This window comes from Pongo abelii, chromosome 21, assembly GCF_028885655.2.
Source record: "Pongo abelii isolate AG06213 chromosome 21, NHGRI_mPonAbe1-v2.0_pri, whole genome shotgun sequence".
NCBI lineage: Eukaryota > Metazoa > Chordata > Mammalia > Primates > Hominidae > Pongo > Pongo abelii.
The window spans coordinates 48,571,164-48,589,591 of NC_072006.2; the positions used below are offsets into that span (position 1 = coordinate 48,571,164).

The window sequence follows — 18,428 nt, forward strand, 5'->3', positions numbered from 1 at the left end:
AAAATTAGCCAGGCCATGGTGGTGGGTGCCTGTAATCCCAGCTACTTGGGAGCTGAGGAAGGAGAATTTCTTGAACCTGGGAGGCAGAGGCTTCAGTGAGCCGAGATTGTGCCACGGCACTCCAGCCTAGGCAACAAGAGTGAAACTCTATCTCAAAATGAAATAAAATAAAAATAAATAAATAATAATACGTTGGGCCACCCCTGATTATTTCCTGGCCCCACCCCTAATATTTTACCCACTGAAAACCTGCCAAAGTGCAACTGGGACCAGCTTTCTTCAATGGGGGCAGCAGAGAGGGTCTGATTGGGAAGTTGCTGTGTGTTTGCTACCAGAGTGAGTTTCTGGGTTTCTGTGGACGCATGAATGTGTGGAGTAGGCGATGGTGGTCTTGTCTGCGTGGCTGGACTGCGGGGTCTTCCTTGATGTCTGTCTCTCAACACTGTGGAGAGGCAGTATGGGGTTGCCTGTCCCACATCTCCCACCCACAGCATGTGTGACCCGGGGCAAATGACTCACCTCTTTGTGCCTTAGTTTCTTCATGTATATAAAAATGTGGATGATGATTATAACAGGTTATTCTGAAGATTAAAATGAGATTGCACATGTAATGTGCTTAAAACAGTTCTGGCCACTTATGAGAAAGTAGCTAATACCATCAGCTTACATGTAGTAGACATGCTTAAGTGTGTAACCTGTGGGTTTCTGTATATTTATACAGGATACCTGTGGTGTACAATGGAGAGGATATGAGGGCCTGGCGGGGACGAGCTCTCTGTGATTTGTGGGAGGGATGTGCTTATATGAGTGTGTGCACAAACATGTGTGTGTGTGTGTGTGCACACATACGTGTGTGTTGTGTGTACAGCAGATGCATGCACCTTCTGCACATGTGCAAGGATGTTCACTGCTAGGACCCAGGTTACCACACAGTCTCCATCCCTAGGACAAGTCACTGAGGCTCACATGTGCCTCGGTACCTTCATCTATACAATGGGTGGAGTCACTACCCCAAAGGGAGCTGTGAGGCCCAGGTGAATTGAGGATGTGAAGTTCTGAGCCAGTGCGAAGTGCCAGTTACATAGGAGTGGCTTGTGCTATGCATTCTGAGAGAGCCGGGCTTACTTGTTAACACTCCTGGGTTCCTAAGTGCCAAGGCTGTTTGTGTCTGCCTTCCCTGGGCTGCAGAATTTGCCCTGGTATATCGAAGATCCCAGCCTGTTGTAGTCAGAAGAGCCAGAATTGGAAACCTACCAAAGCGAAACTGGGAACAGCCTTCTTTAATGGGGGCAGCAGTTTCAATTCATTTTCTTCAGTGGGGCATCCAAGGCCCAAAGAAGGATAAGAACTTGCCTCAAGACACCCAGCACACTGGAGGCAGAGATGGGGCTAGATCGAACCAGTCTCTCTTGTCCTTCTGGCATAGTGGGAGAGCCCCCATAGGGGTCAGGGGTCGCAGCCCTCACCCCTCACTGCTCTGCCCTCCCCACCTTCCCCAGCATCCAGCAGGAAGGTCACTGCTCCAGCAGGAAGGTGTGTGCTTTGGCAGCTGCACTGTCTGGGCTGCCTGTGGTGGGAATTCCACATGTCTGGAGAGGACCCGTCTGGAGTAGCCCAGTCCCAGCCCCCAGCCCTGCTTCACCAGCTGGCCTTGGGTTTGGCCTGCTGCCCCGAGACTAGGTTCAGCCTGGGAATCCTCAGAGCTTGCTAGAAGAATAGTCTGAGGATTGCAAATTCTTCACCTGTGTTTTTTATACAACACCTTTCTTTTGTAAGTCTATCCCCTTCTATTACAAAAGTAATGCTTGTTATTTTTGGGGAATACAAGTAGTGAAACAGGAGAAAATTGAACTCTTTCTTAACCTAAGACTTCAGCAACTCAGAGACCAACAAGACTTTAAACACACACACACACACATCCATTATCTACATACTCATACATTTACCTGGGGACACATGTGACCCAAGAACACTCAAACACACACGCATGTAAGTATACTTGCACACACATACACAAGTGCATACATACTCTCACAAGTACACACATGTACACACAAACACATTCACACACACATTCCTAGAGTGCATACTGTGTGCCAGCCACTGTACTAAGGCTCCACAAATGTTCACTCATTTCATCTTCGCAGCAATGCTACAAGGTAGGCACTGTTATTTCTCCCATTTTACAGATGAGGCACACAATGGTTGAGTAACGTGCCCAACACCTAGTTAGTGAGGGGGTGGGATAATGGAGATTTGAACCCAGATTCGTGGGCTTAATTCATTTGCTAATGAATAGGCTGTGTTTGAATGGCATCATGACGAACATCACCATAGGCTTTTTTCCTTATGCATCTATATTTGGTTTGGTTAGAAAATGGCATCTTTGGCTAATACAAAAAAATTAGCCAAGTGTGGTGGTGCATGCCTGTGGTCCCAGCTATTCAGGAGGCTGAGGTGGGAGGGTCACCTGAGCCTGGGAGGTGGAGGTTGCAGTGAGCCAAGATTGTGCCACTGCACTCCAGCCTGGACGACAGAACGAGACTCTGTCTCAAAAGAAAAAAAAAGAAAGACAGCCTGTCCAATACGGTGAAATCCCATCCCTACTAAAAAGTACAAAAATTAGCCAGGTGTGGTGGTGCGCACCTGTAGCTCCAGCTACTTAGGAGGCTGAGGCAGGAGAATTGAGGTTGCAGTGAGCTGAGATCACGCCACTGCACTCCAGCCTGGGCAACAAAGTGAGACAAAAAATGAAAAGAAAGAAAATAAAAAAAGGAAAGGAAAGGAAGGGAAGGGGAGGGGAGGGGAGGGGACAGAAAGGGAGGGGAGGGGGAGGGGAGGGGGGAGGGGGGAGGGAAGGGGAGGGGAGGGGAGCAGAGGGGAGGGGAGGGGAGAAGAGAAGAGAAGAGAAGAGAAGAGAAGAGAAGAGAAGAGAAGAGAAGAGAAGAGAAGAGGAGAGGAGAGGAAAAGGCATCCTTTTTAGATACTAACCAGGCCTGGGGTCAGATCTGGATTTAAATCCTGGCGTGATTGCAGACTGGCTGGCTTGACTTTGGGCTTGTTCTTTCTCCTCTCTGGGGCTCAGTTTCCTCATCTGTGAAATGGGGAGCTATAGTACCTGCTTCTGAGGGTTGGCTGAGCTTGTGTGTAAAGCACTCAACCCTGGGCCTGGCACATAGCAGGGGCTCACTAGATGGGCCATATAAACTGTCTACTCCAAGGCTGGATGGTGTTGTAAGGAAAACAGTCAGAAAATACTCTCCAGATGCAAGGTGGCCTTAATATGTCAGGATGTGGAAGGCAGAGAGAAGCCTCAGGGTCTGGGATCTCCCGTAGGGGATGAGTATTTTTTCCTGGAATCCCTGCCCTGTTGCCACATCACTATCCTGACCATTCGCCCAGCCCAGGCTTACACGCTTCAGGTGAAAGCAGAGAGAGAGGGGCAAGAGAGAAAAGCCCATCAAGCAGCAGACGGAGCCTCCCTGCAGAAGTCTGGCCTGGCTGGAAGGGGAGGGGGCTGTGGGGCCCGGGACGTCAGATGCCAACAGCACCAAGGGGACCGTTAAAGTCGCTGCGCCGCCAGGTGGGCCAGGGTGTCTGCAGAGGTCCCCAGCCTCCTAGGCTGCCGCCTGCCGCAGCTTGGGCTGCCCGTCCTGGGTACGCACCGTTGGAGCCTCCTGCCTGGTCTCTCATGCTTCTCTGTCTCTTCTCTAAGTCGATTTCTCGCTCTTTCTTCTGTTTCTGCCCCCTCTCTGTCTATTTCTGTCCTCCCCCACCCACATCGTTGCCTCTCTCTCATTCTCTCTTATCTCTTTTCCTTTCTATTTCTCATTCTTTTTTCACTGTAACTCTTTTTTTCTGTCCCCTTTTCGGTCTCTCTTTTTTCTCTGCCTCTTTCATTCTCTGCCATTGGGTTTTCTCTGTGTCCATTCTCAATTCCTCAATTGCAGCAAAGCAGGGACAAAAGGACCCTGCAATATGCCTTGGGGTAAGGTGGGTCCTGCCCTCCGAGGGCATTGACTGAGACCGCTCAAGCAGGATTGGTGAAGAGGATGTCTAGGCTGGAGAGGCTGCTGTCTGTCTCCTGGGCTGGAGAGACAGAGCCCTGGCTTTGAAGTGGTGGCACCATCTCACCCCAGGGCCATGTCTGGATTAGCCACCATCTGGGCATTTCTTCCCCTTGCCCAACCCACTCAGTCCCCTGGAGTGGAAAGGAAGGGGTGCTGGGCATCTGGACCACAGCTGCATCTGGAGGTCTTTGCCAAGTTCCCAGGAGGCAGCATCCTCTGGGTCGGCACTGCTGGAGAACGCTCAGGGTCTGGTGCTCTCGTGCCTGCCCCTTCCAGGCAGCCGGCTCTGATTGCACAAGGCAGACCTGTGACTCCTCCATCCAGCTATGCCCCTGCTGCCCAGCACCGTGGGCCTGGCAGGCCTGCTCTTCTGGGCTGGCCAGGCAGTGAACGCCTTGATAATGCCTAATGCTACCCCAGCCCCGGCCCAGCCCGAGAGCACAGCTGTGCGGCTCCTGAGTGGCCTGGAGGTGCCCAGGTACCGCTGGAAGCGCCACATCTCTGGGAGAGACATGAATGCCTTACTGGATTATCACAACCACATCCGGGCCAGCGCGTACCCACCTGCTGCCAACATGGAATACATGGTGAGTCCCCGTACCTGCCCCCCACCCCCCGCAATGTCCCTTCCGGCAAACGCAACCAGACTCATCTTGGCCTAGAATGACTGGTTTTGAAGAGCTGGACCACTTGCCTGCCTGGCCCCACTAGCCAGTATCTGGGTGTCGACCTGTAGAAAGGGCAGGAGTTAATCTGCCCATTTTACAGCTGAGGAAACCAAGAAGGTTGCACAGCTCCTCCGGTGAGTCAGGCATGGGACTACTATGTAAGGAACGCCTCTGTGCGCCAGGCACTGCATGTGAGTATCATCTCCATTTTCCAGAGGAAGAAATTGAGACTCAGAGAATTAATTTGCCCAAGGTCACCCAGCCAGGATTTCAATCCAGGTCTGTCTGCTGCCACCTGGCACCATCACAACTGTAACCATCACAATCCCCTACCCAAGAATTTTGGCTCCCCACACTGGGGACCTGCATGGGTTGCGTGGCTGGTGCTTTCTATGCTATTGTCTCTTTACCCTAAGATTTTGACTGACACACCCAACCATCCTCCACAAGCCCCTGGAGGCAGGCTTGGAGCAGTGGGGACAAGTACTGGGGAATCTCAGGCTGAGGAAAACCAGCAGCTGACCAGCAGAGGAAGCTGGGATGTCTCCCAAAGAGGCAGGGCTGGTGGCTCTCACTCTAGCCCCCAAGAAGTCAGAGGAGGACACAAATCTTTTGCTTACAGCTCCTCCCCCAGGGCCACTGTCCAAAACCAGCCTAGAGGGATGGGTTTCCAGCCCACCCAAATATGTCTTTAGGGAAAGAGTTTGCCAGTCTGCCCCCTGAAAGACCAACACATGCCACTTGATAGCCTGAAAACTTAACTTTTTCATCGTATCCATTGACTTATACTTGGAGTACACTTGGAACCAGGCACTGTGCTAAGCCTTGTGGATACTGCTGGGAACAGAATGGACAAGGCCCCTTCCTTCATGAAGCTGACATTTTAGTGGGAATAAGAGAAAACAAGCATGAACAACAAGATATTAATGTATATAAGATAACGTGAGGAGGCAATACAGTGTTGGGAGGGGTGGGAATAGGAGCCGGGACGGCAGGCCGCTAGAGCGCAGGGGAGTCATTGACTCGTTCATTCATTCGTTAGCACCTAGAATGCCCTCCATTTTTCAAACAAATGGCACATTTATTGAGCACCCGTTGTTTGTGTGTGTGCACCTGCCCCAACAGGTGTTTAATGATTGCAGGCGGCATGGAGCAGAGAGGGTTAGATATCTCACCAGGGACTCCAAGGAGGGCCTGAACATGTAGGTTTGATGTTTAGCCTGCTCCTTCCCTCAGTTTACCCCTTTGTAGTATGAGGGAAGCGTTCCTCTGCTCTCCCTAAAAGACTGAGCCAGACAGCCGGGCGCAGTGGCTCACACCTGTAATCCCAGCACTTTGGGAGGCTGAGGTGGGTGGATCACCTGAAGTCAGGAGTTCCAGACCAGCCTGGCCAACATGGTGAAACCCAGTCTGTACTAAAAATACAAAAATTAGCTGGGTGTGGTGATGGGTGCCTGTAATCCCAAGCTACTCGAGAGGCGGAGGCAGGAGAATCGCTTGAACCTGGGAGGCAGAGGTTGCAGTGAGCCGAGATCCTGCCAGCCTGGATGACAAGAGTGAAACTCTATCTAAAAAAAAAAAAAAACATTGGGCCAGACAACCCTGGGAAGATACCTGGACCCCTCTTTGGATGCCCCATTTCTCCCTCCCTAGCTGACTTCTACTCACAGAACAGGCTGTCCAACTCAACAGCCTTTGCCCTAGCAGCCCTTCTCTCACTGCCCCAAGAAAGTTTGGCTCCCATTTCTCACTCTCACACTGACCAGGACTGTAATAATCAATGACTTGTTGAAGGCCTTGTTGCCTTGCTACCCTGAGTCCTCAGTGCCTAGAGATGTTGTTTGATATTTGATGAATGAACAAATCCTATCTCAGAGAATCCCAGGAAGTCAGAGATGGAAGGGAACTAGTATTTTATTGACATATTTTCTGGTTATAAAACTCGGGGAATTCATACGTTGGAAAATTACAAAACTGTTAAGGAGGATGAGGAGGGCATTCACCATGTAGTGATGGGGAATAATCACTAAGACAAAAGAGCAAGGTGCAGAATAGAATGCTGCCATTTGCCAAAATATATATATGTGTGTGTGTGTGTGTGTGTGTATAGACAGAGCTGCTTGTACAGGTATAGAATATATACCTGTATACAGAGGACACAAGAAGCAGTGGTGACTGCCTCTTGGGACGGCGTGCAGGGTGGTGGGGTTGGCGGAGAAGTATAGGGGAGTGATGAGACTTTCTACTGCTCCTCCTTGGTTATCTATTTTTGTTGTTGTCGACACAGGATCTCCCTCTGTTGCCCAAGCTGGAGTGCAGTGGCACGATCTCGGCTCACTACAACCTCTGCCTCCTGAGTTCAAGCAATTCTCGTGCCTCAGCCTCCCGAGTAGCTGGGACCACAGGTACACACCACCAAGCCTGACTAATTTTTGTATTATTATTATTATTTTTGGAGACAGAGTTTCACTGTTGTTGCCCAGGATGGAGTACAATGGTGTGGTCTCGGCTCACTGCAACCTCGGTCTCCCAGGTTCAAGCGATTCTCCTGCCTCAGCCTCCCGAACAGCTGGGATTATAGTGCCTGCCACCACACCCGGCTAATTTTTATATTTTTAGTAGAGACAGGGTTTCACCATGTTGGCCGGGCTAGTCTCGAACTCCTGACCTCAGGTGATCCGCCCACCTAGGCCTCCCAAAGTGCTGGGATTACAGATGTGAGCCACCATGCCCGGCCTAATTTTTGTATTTTTAGTAGAGAGGGGGTTTCTCCATGTTGGCCAGGATGGTCTCGAACTCCTGACCTCAAGTGATCTGCCTGCCTCGGCCTCCCAAAAGTGCTGAGATTACAGGCTTGAGCCACTGTGCCCAGGCGGATATCTTACATATTAAAATTATGCATATTTTCACGATTTAAAACAGCTTTTGAATTAAACATTTTTAATGTTAAAATAAACACATTTAGAAAATACTACAAGGCCGGGTGTGATCCACCTGCTTCAGCCTCCCGAAGTGCCCTGTAATCCCAGCACTTTGGGAGGCTGAAGCAGGTGAATTGTTTGAGGCCAGGAGTTGGAGACCAGCCTGGGCAACATGGCAAAACCCTGTCTCTACAAAAATTAGCCAGGCGTGGTGGCACGCGCCCACAGTCCCAGCTACTCAGGAGGCTGAGGTGGGAGGATCGCTTGAACCAGGAGGCAGAGGTTGCAGTGAGCTGCGATCGCACCACTGCACTCCAGCTTGGGTGACAGAGTGAGATCCTGTCTTAATAAAGAAAAGAAAAGAAAAAAAGAAAGAAAGAAAAAGAAAATACTATAAGTACAATTTAAGAATTAGTTATTTTCTCATCCTTCTGGGTTCAGTCACTTCTAGGGACTGCTGAGAACTCCTTTACGAACACCCTGGGACCTGCTCAGAGCAAAGCCCAAGCTCAGAGTCAAGAGATCTGGGTGTGGACCCCAACTCTGGTGTGGACTCATGGTTACCCTCCAAGTCATCAGCGAGCTGAGCCTCAGTCTTCTACTTTGTCATGTGGGTTTGTTGTAGGGTTCCAGGGAGATGGGGTAGAAATGGCACCAGGTAAATGTGCATCTCTGGACACGGTTGTGACGATGGTGGCTATTCCCCTAGGGAATTTCATTGCCTTTCTTTCCCTCGGTCTGGGACAAGCAGCTGGCCAGGGCTGCCGAGGCCTGGGCCACCCAGTGCATCTGGGCACATGGGCCTTCACAGCTGATGAGATACGTGGGCCAGAACCTCTCCATCCATTCTGGCCAGTGAGTGACCCTCTGCCCTTCCTTCACTCAGTCATTCAACAAACACTCGTTGAACACTTACTTTGTACCAGGTGCTGCACTTGACACTGGGATACAGTGGTGAGCAAGGCAGACAAGCTCTCCACCTGCAGGGAGCCTGCATTCTAGTTAGAAGGGGCAGGCAAAACCCTAACAAAGTTGTGTATACATTGAATTGAGGCAAGTCTTGTTTTGTTTTGAGAACAAGTGCACAGATTGTGGTGGAAAGTGAGGAGGGATTGGAAGACTCAGAAAATAGGATAAGGGGTACGGGCACGGTGGCTCACACCTGTAATCCCAGCACTTTGGGAGGCTGAGGCGGGCAGATCACTTCAGGTCAGTAGTTCAAGACCAGTCTGGACAGCATGGTGAAACCCTGTCTCTACTAAAAATACAAAAATTAGCCCAGCGTGGTGGCGCATGCCTGTAATCCCAGCTACTCGGGAGGCTGAGGCAGGAGAATCGCTTGAACCCAGGAGGTGGAGGTTGCAGTGAGCTGAGATTGCGCCACTGCACTCTAGCCTGAGTGACAGAGTGAGACTGTGTCTCAAAAATAATAATAAGTCAATAAAATAAAATAAAGATAAGGGGATAAAATAAAATAAAGGTAAGTCTGAGAATGGCAAACCCACCCTTCTGGCCTGACCTTCTTGCCGCCATTCTGACTCTCAAGTCAGAATCCGGGGACCTTCTGATCTGGGTGACCTTGGGAAGTTATTTCCACTTTCTAAACTTTCTAAACTTTGGTGTCCCTGTTTGTAAAACAAAGTTGTTAGCCTAGCTCAGTTCTTTCCAGACTTGTGGATTTCACAGGCCTATAAAATTGCAAAAAGAAATCTGTGAGACTGCCACACGATTGTCAGATTTTTATTTTGCCAAATAAGGATGTTAGAAAAACAACTACCTTCCCATCCTCGCCATTCTGCCATCACCCCGGGGAGAGTGGGAAAGAATTAAAGCCAGTCCTTTCAAGTGAGCTCAGTGGAAATTCAGGGCCCTGTCTGCGTTTTTTCATGTCCTTCACTGGTCACAACCAGCACCAGCCTCTGACAGCCGTGAATGGTCACTCAGAGCCCTACAGAGCAGACATCAGGTGATTCAGTCCTGCCTCCATTTCACTTCCCCCTCTCCTGCCACTGAACTCTTCCTGCCAGACTCCACCCCTACCCATGGCCACCATTTGAGAGGCTCACAGAGAGAAAGAAAGCAGTGTTAGAGACGAACCTATGCTGTCATAAATTATGAATGTGCATTCTTCCAGATTTTCTCCCTCTTTAGTCATTTATGTATATTTTTATATATTTGTACCCCTGTCGAATATGTGTGATAGAAAAAGCCCTCAAAGGCCGGGTGCGGTGGCTCATGCCTGTAATCCCAGCACTTTGGGATGCAGAAGCGAGCGGATCACCTGAGGTCAGGAGTTCGAGACCAGCCTGGCCAACATAGTGAAACCTCGTCTGTACTAAAAATACAAAAATTAGCCAGGCGTGGTGGTGCATACCTGCAGTCCCAGCTACTTGGGAGGCTGAGGCACAAGAATTGCTTGCACCCAGAAGGCAGAGGCTATAGTGAGCTGAGATCACACCACTGCACTCCAGCCTGGGCAACAGAGCGAGACTGCGTCTCAAAAAAAAAAAAAGAAAAAGCCCTCAGGTCCCCCTAGATGGCTTTTCAGACTGCAGAGGTTATCTCAGGGTGACACACCAGTATCTGCCTTCTCCTTACATCTCAGAGGCCTAGGAGATGGTCCGAGGAGCCCTTCCCTTCCTGAAAATGCAAGCTCCCCCGTCTGAGATGCACCTCCTGCCCGGCCCTCTGTATAACAGTAACACGTATCCTTTTTTGAGGACTTACCACATACTAGGTACAGGGAGGCACTTCACATGGGTTCAGAACGTGCCTGTGAGGCAGGGCCACCGCCCTCCTGCTCACAGATAGGAAACTGAGATGGGGGAAAGGAAGCAAAGTGATCACCCAAGGTCACCAGCAAGTTGGCAGCCGAGCCACTTTTCCATCCTCTCACCCCGCTTCTTCCATGTCCCCCACCTCCCCAGGTACCGGTCCGTGGTGGATCTCATGAAGTCCTGGTCTGAGGAGAAGCGACATTACTTGTTTCCGGCCCCGAGGGACTGTAACCCACACTGCCCCTGGCGCTGCAATGGCCCCACCTGCTCCCATTATACCCAGGTACTCCTCCGTCAAGGCTGAGGGCCCCGGGATAACACATCCTGGTGCCTTAGAAGAAAAGGAATGTGTGGAGCAGAAATGAGAATGCAAACAAAGACCTTTATGAGCTTCTTTTCACCAAAGAAGCATATTCCTGGAAAGTTGTGTGCACAATGAATTGAGGTGAATCTTTTTTGTTTTTGTTTTTTGTTTGTTTTTTGAGACAGAGTCTCACTCTGTTGCCGAGGCTGGAGTGTAGTGGCGAGATCTCGGCTCACTGTAACCTTTACCTCCTAGGTTCAAGTGAAACTCCGTCCCCCGCCAAAAAAAAATTAAAAGTTATATATATATATAAAGAAAGAAAATGACTGGGTGCAGTGGCTCACGCTTGTAATCCCAGTAACTTGAGAGGCTGAGATGGCAGGATTTCCTGAACGCAGGAGTTTGAGACCAGCCTAGGCAACATAGAAAGACCTCATTTCTAAAAACCTTTTTAAAAATAGTGAGGCATGGCCGGGCGAGGTGGCTCACCCCTGTAATCCCAGCATTTTGGGAGGCCAAGGGGGTGGATCACAAGGTCAGGAGATCGAGGCCATCCTGGCTAACATGGTGAAACCCCGTCTCTACTAAAAATACAAAAAATTAGCTGGGTGTGGTGGCATGTGCCTGTAATCTCAGCTACTCGGGAGGCTGAGGAAGGAGAATCGCTTGAACCCAGGAGGCGGAGGTTGCAGTGAGCTGAGATCACACTACTGCACTCCAGCCTGGGCAACAGAGTGAGACTCCATCTTAAAAAAAAATAATGAGGCTTGGTGGTGCGCACCTTTAGTCCCAGCTACTTGGGAGGCTGAGGCAGGAGGATCACTTGAGCCCAGGAGGTTGAGGTTGCGGTGAGCTATGATCCCATCATTGCACTCCAGCTTCGGTGACAGTGAGACCCACCTCTCTAAAAATAATAATATTTTAAAAAGGAAATGAATCGAAAAGTATAGAAAATATATTGGCTGGCCAGGTGCAGTGGCTCACGCCTATAATTGTAGCACTTTGGTAGGCCAAGGTGGGCAGATCACCTGAGGTCAGGAGTTCAAGACCAGCCTGGCTAACATGATGAAACCCCATCTCTACTAAAAATCCAAAAAATTAGCTAGGTGTGCTGGTGGGTGCCTGTAACTCCAGGTACTCGGGAGGCTGAGGCAGGAGAATCACTGGAACCCAGGAGGCAGAGGTTGCAGTGAGCCGCTGCACTCCAGCCTGGGTGACAGAGCAAGACTCGAAAGAAAGAAAGAGAAAGAAAGAAAGGAAGGAAGGAAGGAAAGAAAATATATTGGCTAATGAGAAAGAACAAGATCATGTATTTTGCAGGAACATGGATGGAGCTGGAGGCCATTATCCTTAGTGAACTAATGCAGGAACAGAAAACCAAATACCGTATGTTGTCATTTATAAGTGGGAGCTAAATGATGAGAACACATGGACATAGGGAGGGAAAAACACACACTGGGGCCTGTCAGAAGGTGGAGGGCAGGAAGAGGGGAAAGCATCAGGAAAAATAACTAACGAGTACTAGGCCTAATTCCTGGGTAATGAAACAATCTGTACAAACCCCCGTGACAGGAGTTTACCTATGTAACAAACCTGAACATGTCCCCCTGAACTTAAAAGTTAAAAAATCCAAAAAAGAAAAAAAAAAAAAGAAGAAACCCAGATACTTTATTTCAAATTATTAAAAACATTAGATGGCCGGGATAACGGAAGCTTGCACCTGTTATCCCAGCACTTTGGGAGGCTGAGGCGGGTGGATCACCCGAGGTCAGGAGTTCGAGACCAGCCTGGACAACATGGCAAAACCCCATCTCTACTAAAAATACAAAAAATTAGCCAGGCATGGTGGTGCGCGCCTGTAGCCCCAGCTACTCTGGAGGCTGAGGCAGGAGAATCACTTGAACCTGGGAGGCAGAGGTTGCAATGAGCCAAGATACCACCACTGCACTCTAGCCTGGGCGACCGCAAGACTCTGTCTCCAAATAAATAAATAAATAAAAACATTAGTGACTGTCAAAAAAAAAAAAAGAAAATATATTGGCTAGTCTGAAGGTAGTGAGTTCTCTCAATTGATTGTTTACAGTCACTTACAGATCCAACTCCCTTCTCACGACTGCACTTGACTGAGTGCAGTATGAAATGAAAGAAAACAAATCACACATGATAACATAAGACTGCTGATTCATAAAACTCTTGTTCAAATTGTGTGTATGTGTGTGTCTGTTGTACACCTGTAACAATATAAAAATTATTCCTTACTGTTGGTTGTAATAAAAAAAAAGATTTAGAAATATTATGTTACAATATAAATGCCTCCGTTTCCTCCCCCAACACCTTGGAACAGGCAGACTGTCTCTCCCAGGAAGACCTCACCTAATGCAACTATACAACCCCAGGGAGCCTGGGTCCCACTGAGCCCTTCTCATAGCCTCCTCTGTCTCTGTCCTTCACCAGATGGTGTGGGCATCCTCCAATCGGCTGGGCTGCGCCATCCACACATGTAGTAGCATCAGCGTCTGGGGCAACACCTGGCATCGGGCGGCATATCTGGTCTGCAACTACGCCATTAAGTAAGTACCTGCACCAAGGCAAAGGGGGCCCTGGGGCAGGCGGGTGGGTCCTGAGAATTCAAAGACAGATATGCACCGTATCCCTTCTTCATTCTAAGTGCCCTCAATACCATATAATTTGGGTAGTTTTAAGAGTTTACTAAGGCCGAGCATGGTGGCTCATGCCTGAAATCCCAGCACTTTGGGAAGCCAAGGTGGGCAGATCCCTTGAGCCCAGGAGTTCAAGATCAGCCTGGGGAACAAAGCAAGACCCCATCTCTTAAAAAAAAAAAAATTAGCTGAGTGTGATGGTGATCATCTGTAGTCCTAGATACTGGGGGAGGGGTGAGGCGGGAGGGTCACTTGAGCCCAGGAGGTTGAGGATGCAGTGAGCCATTATCATGCTACCTCACTCCAGCCTGTGCAAGAGTGAGAAACTGTGGTGCGTGCCTGTAATCCCAGCTACTTAGGAGGCTGAGGCAGGAGAATTGCTTGAGCCTCAGAAGTGGAGGTTGCAGTGAGCTGAGATCACACCACTGCACTCCAGCCTGGGTAACAGAGCAAGACTCCGTCTCAAACAACAACAACAGCAAAAACAAAACAAGAACAAATTCTAAATTCACTCCAGCCTGGGCAACAGAGCAAGACTCCATCTCAAACAACAACAAAAAAAACAAAAACAAGAACAAATTCTAAGTAAACACGATATTTAGAATTTCTTTTTTTTTTTTTTTTTTTTTTGAGACGAGGTCTTGCTCTGTCGCCCAGGCTGGAGTGCAATAGCCAGATCATAGCTCACTGCAGCCTCAAACTCCTGGGTTCAAGCAATCCTCCTGCCTCACCCTCCTGAGTAGCTGGGAGTACAGGCATGCACCACCACACCTGGCTAATTTTTAACATCTTTGTAGAGATGGGGGGCTTATTATGTTGCCTAAGCTGGTCTTGAACTCCTGGCCTCAAGCTATCTCCCTACTTGGCCTCCCAAAGTGCTGGGATTATAGGTGTGAGCCACCCACTGTGCCTGTCCTAGAATTCCAAAAATATATAATAACCACATTTTACTGTCACATAGCCTTTAATCATTTACAAACTACTTTCCCATTATCTCATTGAAGAGATGAAAGAAAGAAGGAAAAAGGGGGGAACACTAGGAGAACATTGTTTCTCTTTACAAATTAAGAAATTGAGGTTCAGCGAGGTTGAGTAATTTACCAAATGTCACAAAGCCAACAAGTAGTAGAGCTGGTTCAGAAGAATCAGTCTTTTGATTCTAAATTCCAAATTCTTTATATTGTATTATTCTGATGTTCTTGAAGTCATTAGTAGCCTGAAACAAATTCTCAAAATAGGATACTTGTTATTTGTTAGAAATGGCATCTATTGACAATGTGTCACATTACAGCCCAGCTTTATCAGTCACAGAAAAATATAAGAAACCAAATTCCATTACAAATAACATCTAATTTTTTTTTTTTTTTTTTTTTTTTGAGGGGGGACAGGGTCTTGCTGTGTTACCTAGGCTCGGAAGTACAGTGGCACGGCCACAGCTCACTGCAGCCTCGACCTCCCAGGCTCAAGTTTTCTAGTTTGTTTGTTGACATATCAAATGTTTGAAGCATTGAGTGTTATCAGTATAGTTGTTAAGATTTTTAGCCTCTGGGGCCAAGACTGCCAGGGTTCAAATGTGTGATCTTACTTAACTTCTCTATTCCTGTTTCTTCATCTGCAAAATGGGAATAAAATAGTGCCCAGTCTTGGAATTGAGGGAATTGAGTGAGATAACACAGGTAATGCCCCCAGGCTCATAATAAGTGGGGAATACAGACTGGTTACTATTGCTATTACCAGGCGTAGGTTTGATTCCCTCTGCAATGCATGTACTAAGCATTTGAATACATCATTTTATCTTGACAGGCCTAGGCCTTCCCCTTCCCCTTCCCTTCTTTCCTTCCCCTTTCCCTTTTCCCCTTTCTCCTTTTTCGTTTCTCCTTTCCTTTCCTCTGTCTGGCTCTGTCACCCAGGCTGGAGTGCAGTGGCAGAATCTCAGCTCTGCAACCTGCACCTTCCTGGTTTGAGCAATCCTCACACCTCAGCCTCCCCAGTAGCTGGGACTACAGGCGTTCACCACCACGCCTGGCTTACGTTTTGTTTTTTGTTTTTGTTTTTTTGTAGAGATGGGGGTCTCGCCATGTTGCCCAGGCGAGTCTGGAACTCCTGGGCTCAAGCAATCTGCCCACCTCACTCTCCCAAAGTGCTGGGACTACAGGCACGAGCCACCAGGCCCAGCTCCTTTAAGGTTAATGCTACCTGGCTCACAGAATTTAACGATTAAAATATAATGTGAGGCCAGGTGTGGTGGCTCACGCCTGTAATCCCAGCACTTTGGGAGGCTGAGACAAGTGGATCACCTGAGGTCAGGAGTTCGAGACCAGCCTGGCCAACATAGGGAAACCCCATCTCTACTAAAAGTACAAAAATTAGTCGGGCATGGCGGTGCATGCCTGAGGCAGGAAAATCACTTGAACCCGGGAGGCAGAGGCTGCAGGGACCCGAGATCATGCCACTGCACTCTAGCCTGGGCGACAATGAGAGACTCTATCTCAAAATAAAATAAAATAAAATAAAATAAATAAAACAAATAAGCCTCTGTGGTGCCTTGCCCATAGTACATGCTAAATAAATGGTGGCCATGACTAGAACTAAGTTATAAACTCTTGGGCGTGGGAAATCGACCGTTTTCATTTCTATATCCTTCTACTATAGCAATTGCAACCGTTTGTTTTTTTAAGCAGAACTTTTTTCTAAGTGGTTAAATTAAACAAAAAAGAACTCCATGTCATCCCAGGTATCACCACCACCCACTCACTCTTCCTGCCCCCAAACTTCTGAGAGCACCTTTTGAGAACTGTGGACTGACAGCAGCTGGCACAAATCCTGATGTTCAATAGGTGCTCCAGAAGTGTTTGTTGAATGACTAAATGATTGAATGAGTCCTGTTAGGAAACCAGAAGTGAGTATTTTTCTGAGCACTTCAGCTGATTTCACTCACGGTCACTCAACAATCACGTTTGGAGAAAAAAGATTATATTTCTGCTCAAAGGTGTGTTCATTTAAGGTGTGAGAAAACAAGGCACTGGGGCTTGGCAAAGATAACGAATGCCACAGGCCAGTGGTGAGATTATTAGGCAGCCATGAGCAAGAGCTGGAGGAACAATTTTAGGCTTTGAAAGAAGAAAGAGGGAGAAAAAGGCTGGGCGCGGTGGCTTACGCCTGTAATTCCAGCACTTTGGGAGGCTGAGGTGGGCAGATCACTTGAGGTCAGGAGTTCGAGACCAGCCTGGCCAACATGGTGAAACCCCATCTCTACTAAAAATACAAAAATTAGCCAGGTGTGGTGGCACATACCTATAATCCCAGCTACTCGGGAGGCTGAGGCATGAGAATTGCTTGAACCCAGGAGGCAGAGGCTGCAGTGAGCCAAGATCGCACCATTGCATTCCAGACTGGGTGACAGAGCAAGACTCCCTCTCAAAACAAAACAAACAAAAAGAATAAGAAAAAATCAACCCTTACAAGGGAGCCACTAATTGACCAGGCACAGTGCTAGGTGCATACATACATGTGATCTTTGCTGAATCCCTTAGAGAGAGAGGAGGCTCTTCTCTTGGTTTTACAGGAGAAACCAAGGCTTACAGGTTGGGCACAGTGGCTCATGCCTGTAATCTCAGCACTTTGGGAGGCTGAGGCAGGAGGACTGCTTGAGTCCAGAGGCTTGAGACCAGCCTGAGCCATATAGGGAGACCCCCATCTCAGCAAATAATTAAAAAATTAGCTGGGCATGGTGGCATGTGCCTGTAGTCTTAGCTACTCAGAAGGCTGAGTTGAGAGGATTGCTTGAGCCCAGGATATCAAGGCTGCAGTGAGCTATGGGTGACAGAGCAAAACCCTGTCTCAAATAAATAAATAAATAAAAATTAAAAAAGAAAAGAAAAAAAAGAAACCAAGGCTTGCAGATGTGACTTGCCCCAGGTCCTCAGGGCTGGTCAGTGGCAGCACTGAGATCTGGACATCTGTGTGAAGGTTACTCACCTAACCCTCCTCTGTCTCCCTGGGACCTTTTCTCTTCCAGGGGCAACTGGATTGGCGAGGCCCCGTACAAGGTGGGAAGGCCCTGCTCCGCCTGTCCCCCCAGTTACCAAGGCAGCTGCAATAGCAACATGTGCTTCAGGGGGCTGAAATCCAACAAGCTCATGTGGTTCTGAATTTTCTCTGGGCTTTGGTGCGCCTCCAGCTGGGCCTGACCCTCCAAGTCCTGCCCTCAAAAAACTGGGTGGAGAAATAATTGTTTCTTTAAAGGATATGAGTTACAATCACCCCCTATTGAATTTTTCCTCCTAGATTTCCTTTCTTAAATGTCCAATATGGGTCAAAAGAAAATGACCTCCTTGCCTTCCTTCCTTCCTAGTTGCATCTTTCTTTTCTTGGGCCTCCGGAAAAGAGCCCTGCATCTTTCATTAATTCAGTTCTCAGAGAACCAAGGCTGGAAGGCATAGAACTGGCACCTTAGGACCAGGCATAATGGCTCACACCTATAATCCCAGCATTTTGGGAGGCTGAGGTGGGAGAATCACTTGAGTCCTGGAGTTGGAGAACAGCCTGGAAAGCATGGCAATACCCCATCTCTATTTAGAAACAAACAAACAAACAAACAAAAAACCTGGCACCTCGGTTTTGTAACTCTCAGGCTTTGTCAAACCCAAATGACTTTGTCCATCCAATGAAAGGAATTCCACCGGGCACGGCGGCTAACACCTGTAATCCCAGCATTTTGGAAGGCTGAGGCAGGTGGATCACCTGAGGTCCACAGTTCGAGACCAGCCTGGCCAACACGGTGAGACTGTGTCTCTACTAAATATACAAAAATTAGCCAGGAGTGGTGGCTCGCGCCTATAATCCCAGCTACTAGGGAGGCTGAGGCAGGAGAATCGCTTGAACCTGGGAGGTGGAGGTTGCAGTGAGCAGAGATCCAGCCACTGCACTCCAGCCTGGTGACAGAGCGAGACTGTCTCTAAAAAAAAAAAAAAAAGAAAGAAAGGAAACCCACTTTCATTCATCCCATAACAGTCAACCAGTTTCTGG

The 18,428-nt window shown here is 48.5% G+C and overlaps 1 protein-coding gene across 1 annotated transcript; it reads left to right on the forward strand.

Annotated features, from left to right (window-relative positions):
- Positions 1-4,396: 4,396 nt before the first annotated feature.
- On the forward strand, positions 4,397-17,551 carry R3HDML (R3H domain containing like). Its single transcript, XM_054542386.1, has 5 exons — positions 4,397-4,657; positions 8,369-8,514; positions 10,587-10,719; positions 13,195-13,310; positions 17,419-17,551. The coding sequence occupies exons 1-5, from the start codon at positions 4,397-4,399 to the stop codon at positions 17,549-17,551; spliced, it is 789 nt and encodes a 262-aa protein (XP_054398361.1).
- Positions 17,552-18,428: the final 877 nt, after the last annotated feature.